The sequence below is a fragment of the Salvia miltiorrhiza genome, chromosome 3 (genome assembly GCF_028751815.1).
Source record: "Salvia miltiorrhiza cultivar Shanhuang (shh) chromosome 3, IMPLAD_Smil_shh, whole genome shotgun sequence".
NCBI lineage: Eukaryota > Viridiplantae > Streptophyta > Magnoliopsida > Lamiales > Lamiaceae > Salvia > Salvia miltiorrhiza.
Window position 1 is genome coordinate 37,648,535 of NC_080389.1, and position 6,731 is coordinate 37,655,265.

At 39.7% G+C, this 6,731-nt stretch overlaps 1 protein-coding gene across 1 annotated transcript; it reads right to left on the bottom strand.

Moving 5' to 3' along the window:
* Positions 1-3,486: 3,486 nt before the first annotated feature.
* LOC131018751 (uncharacterized) lies at positions 3,487-3,990 on the bottom strand. Its single transcript, XM_057947456.1, has one exon. It carries the CDS (start codon positions 3,988-3,990, stop codon positions 3,487-3,489), a length of 504 nt encoding a protein of 167 aa, XP_057803439.1.
* Between the last annotated feature and the right edge of the window lie 2,741 nt (positions 3,991-6,731).

Consider the following 6,731-nt stretch of genomic DNA (forward strand, 5'->3'; position numbering starts at 1 on the left):
AAGATTAAACATATATATAACCTAAAATATAAATTGGTCTTTAAGAGCATGTGATATATATTCTTAAAGAATATTAATTATGCTACTTCGGGAGCAACAATATGAATCAAATAGATAAAACAATTGAATAATGCAATTCTCCAAAATAATAAGAAAATACCGAAAGAATGCTTGAAATACAAATTCAATCTCAATATTTTAATATTCTTATGGAATATTAATTTTATCTCACATGTTCATCAGGAACACATTATATTTCATATTTAATATGAAGCTATATCATTGTGTTTTCATAAGTACTTCAACGATTTATCTTTTAATAATCTTCTGGATTATTAAAGATTGTAAATTCACGTTTCTTCGGAAACGATATATAACATATTAATTGATGCAATATACACCATTGATTGTGTATACATCACAGAAAATTGCTTGCTATCAAGTAAATTTGAATAAGCGCAAAAGAATAATCTCGCTTCTCTAAATACTGACTAATAATATGAATACAAACATGATCATTAATTGGATAGTTAAAAGAAATCAAATTAAAATGAGAAACCATCAATTATCAATTTCCAAAGCTATATATCCCAAATGTGCCATTATATGACGAAACCAAATAAATGAGTAAATATGTGCAAAGCAACCAAATAATGATTTTTTTTTGTTTGCAACAACTTAAATCACCAACGTCAATAACAAAATAAAAGCATTCGAAACATATACATATTGATTGGATGTAGTTGAACATAATATATATTAATTGACTATACATATTTTCAATTAATTCACAAACTAATTCATAGATTTAACATATATCACAAACTAATTCATAATACATTCACATAAGAAAAAACACGATCTTTTCCAATGCAAACCGAATAGATTCAAAACAAATTCATATATCTAAAACAAAAGGTTTAATAAGAAATTGAAGCAATCGAATAAAAATAATTTTAATTAACATGATTGCAAATTTCAAAATCAAATTTAATAAATCTATAATAGTACCTTGCAGGAAAGACACGATTTTTTCCAAGGGCATACCATCAACAATGAATATAATGAATATAGAATAATGAATATAGAATAATCTCGTTGAACAATCGTGCTGATAACGTGTTGAAAATAGAGAGAAGATAAGAAGAAGAGAGAATATCGTAGACAGCGTAAAGAGAATAAATCTGCAAGAGCGTCCCATTGTGATGACCAAATGCCTCTAGTTATAGGAGATACAAAGCTAGGGTTAGGGTTTAGGGTTAAGTCATTAAATAGGGAAATATATTATATATATATTTACAACAAATTGGGTTATTTTTGTAAAATGAGTATTGCTTTTAAGATAACTAGTACGTCTACCCGTGCGATGCACGACGAGTGTTGAAATTAAATTATATATTAAATACATATATTAAATAAAATTAAAATACAAACAAATAATTATTTGAAAATAATAATAATCCACATCAATAATTCAATAAAGAACCTAAATCTGAAAACAAGAAAATTTTCAATTTTGTATAAAATATAATGACAACTATAGTAATTAAATAAATATTTTATATATAATATTAAGATAAATATAAAGTAAAATTAATAGTATAATTAATGGAATAAATTATTAGAGCAATCCCAACACATGACCAAATATACGAAAACATTTAAGTTCTCTATTAAAATAAGATTTTATTAAAAAGAAAAGAAAAAACCTAAACCCTTGAAAGCACAGCGAAGCAGACTAAGGGTCGAGCCTCGTTAAAAAATCTCAGAGAGAGGAAAAAGAGTACTCGTCTAAGAAGAAAAGAGTGTAGAAAGCGGAGATGGGAGAATCTCAGAAGCTCCGGCCGAACCATTGCCCCTAGATAAACCCGGCTTTCCGACACAAGAAAAAAGCAAGGAGGAAAAGTAACGCAAGAAAAGGAAAACAAAAACCGAAAAGCAAAAACAACGAAGATCATAGAGAGGACCTCGGCCGGTGAGACGCCGTCGTCGAGGTCCTTTTTCAGCCAACGAACAGCAAAGGGAGGGATGCCAATCAGCCGGTGAGACGCCGTCGCTGAAAGGACATTCTTCCCAAAACGAAAGTCGTTTTCGACATCATCACTAACCATGCTGCCGCGAAGACTGCCGAGAAAGCTCGACGCTCGAGCAGTCCAAAAGTGGAAACGGGGAAACCAGAAAAGACACTCAGCAAGGAGCAGAGCACACCGCTTCAATGACCAAAGCATGCCGACTCCAGAAACTCGAAACCGATAAGAGAGCACACTTATCTTCGAGCTGCCAAAAGGACCCGACCATTTGAACCCCAGCATTGAGTGCACCCAAAAACTATAAAAGGGTTGAAACGACGCCCCGAACAAACTTCCCAACAACCACACCCACGAGCCTCTATCCCAAGCAGAAACGAGCAAGACCACAAGCTGCCTTGCCAAACACCAAGACCCATTAACCTCTGATAGTGCGTACATGACTATGCGTAGACATGTCTCTAGTAACCACATGAAAAATCTCATTAATGGCTGACGGCCACCACCCTTCCGCCCGATCAGTGTTAGCCATGATATCTGTACGCTGATTTCCTTCTCTAAAGATATGAGTAACCATCAAATGGAATTTCTGAAGAAGATGAAGAGCCATTTTCCAAGAAGCATAAAAACGCCAAGGAACATCCGAGGATCTAGTCTCCAAAAGTTGAACCACATACATGGAATCCGACTCAATCCACAAGTAGTGCCAATTTCTATCATGAGCCAGATTAATAGCAGTGATAACTGCTAAAAGCTCAGCTTCAAACGAAAAACCAATTCCCCCTTTAATGTGAAAGCAGCCACGAACAACCGCATGATGCTCCCTGAAAACCCCTCATGCAGCAATGATCCCTAACGTGCCCAAAGCAGAGCCATCAGTATTGACCTTCATCCAGGGAGAAGTAGGAGGCCACCAGTGAACTTCCACCATGCGAGGCGGGGGGGCCGACCGGCTGCCAACACCGATTGCTCTGGTGATCAAGTAATCCGGCCAAGTATTATTAATGGTGCCAAGATTTTTGAAATTGGAATCCAGCTCTTTAAAATAAGATTTGACGAAGACCAAAATCCGTCGAGAATCGAAAAGAACATCATCAAAAACTCAAGAGTTACGACACTCCCAAATCTTCCAAATAATAGAGATCATTCCCGCTTTCCCGAACGAAAGAATTTGAGGACTAAAAACTGTCACCCACGCCTTCACCAGGAACGAGTGAATATCCAAACATTCCCCGAGATAGGTTTTGTCGAACCAAGAGAGAAACTCCTGCCAGATGGGTTTCACTTTCGAGCAATTCCAAAAAACATGAGAAATCGTTTTCTCGCTCTCCAAACAAAGGGCGCAGCCATTAGGGACGATCAGGCCTTGTCTAATAAGAGTATCAAGAGTAGGAAGACGTCCATGAATAACACGCCAGCAAAGGATCGACCGCCTAATCGGAATGAAGGGCTCCCAAATCTACTTTCCCCAATTCACCTCTGGGAAACGATGGCATTTTTTCTCAAAGGCAAGAGCTGCGGAAACATCTCCACGAACAGAATGTTTCCAGAATCTAACGTCTTTACTTCCATTTGTGGGAAGAAGTAAGATGTCAGCCACAACATCAGGGAAGCGATCCACAAAAGCAGCAGTTAAATGCCAGACACCGTCATGAAAATAGTCCTGCATAGAAAAGTTAAGGAACTCATGCATATAGGACGGAATCCTCAGCCTATCCACCAGCTTATAGCCAAGCCAGTCATCTTTCCAAAAGTAAACACATTCACCACGGTCAATGCAAGCATAAGAGTCATCCACCAACTCATTCACTTCATCTTTCATTCCCAACCAGATAGAAGAGTTTGCGATATTCTGCTTGGCATAGCTGAAATCAGTAAGATATCTAGAACGCAAGATTTTGTGGGCCCAATCTTCACCCTTTATCGTCTTCCAGGCCAGCTTCATTAAGAAGGATTGATTCATCAGGGTAAAAGATCGAATTCCCAAGCCGCCTTCAGGCCGAGGGGAGCAAGTGCGTCCCCAACTAACAGAGCAGCTGGGACGCTGATCAATATTACCAGTCCAAACAAATTCCTACATTTTCTATCCAAGGAGTGAAGAAGCAATTTAGGCCACTTATAAACCATCATGGAATGAACAATCGAACTTTGAATAACTGATTTCACCAGGCAAAGTCGACCAGCTATAGAGAGTTGTATACCCTTCCACTTGGCAAATTTCTGTACAATCTTATCAAAGATCTGCATAAAATAAGCTGCGCGAGGACGACCAAGAAATATAGGAACTCCCAGATAGGTCATAGGAAGGTTTCGTACCGAAAATCCAAGAGCACGCTGAATAGCTCTTCTTCTATCCGTAGTGACGCATCTAGAGAAGAAGATATTGGACTTCTCTTTACTACAGTGCTGCCCGGAGATAGTACTATAGTACTGAAAGATCTCTTTAACTTTTTTCGCATTACGAACAGTTGCCCGGCAAAAGAGAATAATATCATCAGCATATAGCAGATGAGTGGGGAAATTAGAAGTCCGAGAGAAGCTCATAGGAGTAAGATGTTGAGAATCTACGCAGCTGCTAATTAAACGGCTTAGCACGTCTTCAGCAATACCAAAAAGGATGGGAGACAATGGGTTACCCTGCCGAACCCCACGGGAGCAGGCGAAGTAGCCAGAAAGACGACCATTATAAAGAATGGAAAGTCTAGTCGAGCTGAAAATGATCGAAATCCAGCGAATGAAGTTGTCATGGTAGCCATTAGCTTTAAGAACTTGAAAAATGAAGCCCCAACGCAAAGTATCAAAGGCTTTTCTGATATCAATCTTACACGCCATGTTTATGCCACGATTGGTGCGCTGCATACAATTGAAACCCTCCGAGCTAAGCATAATGCAATCATGAATATTCCGACCGTTGATAAATCCAAACTGATTGGGCGCAACATGAGAATTAGCCACTGAACTAAGACGCGAAGCCATAACTTTGGAGATGATCTTGAAGAAAAAATTGGAAAGAACAATAGGACGGAGATCCGCCACAGTGGAGACCAAATCTTTCTTCGGAATAAGAATCATCGTGCTAGCATTACACCCGCTAGGCAGGTAAGAATGGCTGAAAAATCTCTGCACCGCAGCAACGATATCAAACTTAATATTCGCCCAACAACTATGGAAAAACATGCCAGAGAAACCATCCGGACCTGGCGCACTATGAACATCCATACTAAAAACCGCAGCAGCAATCTCTCCCGCATCAGGAATATGGATAAGCAAGTTATTCTGATCCTCCGAGATACACGGCTGAATAAGAGCATCAATCTATAATTGGTCGGCGAGCTCACTCCCATCGTCAGTGAAAAGCTCCCAGAAGTGACTAACAATATGCTGCTCAATAATTCCATATTCATACACATCAACACCATTGATATTCAGTCTCGTGAAGGTATTATTATGCTTTTTAAACTTTGTGAGACGGTGAAAGAAGGCAGTGTTTCTATCACCATCCGCCAGCCAGGTTGCTCGACTTTTTTGTTGCAAGAGGCTATTTTTCCTTGAGAGAGCCATATTGAGTTCAGCTTGAAGACGCACCTCCTCATTAAAGAGATCATCAGTATAGCTGGAAATAGCAATTTGCTTTTGGGTATCCATCAACTGTTTCTGCCATTGGTTCATGGCAACGTCGACATTACCAAACACCTCTTTATTCCAGACTCTAATATCAGCACACAAGCGTTTAAGCTTTAACATGACACGAACAATAGGGCATAAAGCGTCAATCGACGTGGACCAGGAGTTCTCGACCATCTCGCCAAAAGAAGCATGTTGAACCCACATATTAAGAAAATGAAATTGCCGCTTACTAGAAGGAGCCTCCCGACGACACTGCAAAACTAAAGGAGAGTGGTCAGAAGTGAGACGGGGAAGAGCTGTCGTGATGATCGAGTCCCACCGATCAGCAAAACTCTGAGAAAACATCGCCCTATCCAACACCGATTCAACATGATGGGGTAAAAACCGTCGACCCGACCAAGTGAAGCGTAAACCATCCATTGGAGATTCGATGAACTGAGTATCGTCAATAAAAGCACAGAAATCTCGACACGAGCCACGCTGAGGGGTTAAAAGACTTCTTCTCTCATGAGCTCCCTTTACCGCGTTAAAATCTCCTATAAAAACTATGTTACCCGACACAAAACGGAGAAGATCATGCCAAAGAGAGCGGCGAGAGATTTGATCATTCGCACCATGAATAACAGCCACGCGGAAATCAAACGATTGCCAAGAACAGTCCACCACAACCACTTGATCAGAGGAGAAAACCGTGGTCGAAATGACAGAGGGGTGAGACAAAACCCAGATATTAGAGCAACGTAGGGCACAACAGTTCTGATGCACAGGGATCAAATTCAGAGAAGTTCAGAAGGAGTGTCGGACTTTATGGAAGGCCTTCTTGGGTTCTAAAAGCCCTAGAATAATGGGAGAGAAGGAGGTACAGTGCTCCTTGAGCAGACGCTTGGATTCATCCGTCATCCCACGGATGTTCCAGGTCAGAATATTCATAAAGAATTTTTGAGATGAGCGGAAGAAGCCTCGCTTCGTTCCACTTCGGCCGCCCAGCTTTCTTTAGCCACATTATCCATTGCAACAATGCATTCCTTAGAACTATCGTCAATGACGAAACTATGACATTTTTGCCCAGTATCTGTG

Excerpts from the sequence above, each read along its gene's own strand:
- LOC131018751 (XM_057947456.1), bottom strand. The coding sequence starts at position 3,990 with ATGAATCAATCCTTCTTAATGAAGCTGGCCTGGAAGACGATAAAGGGT.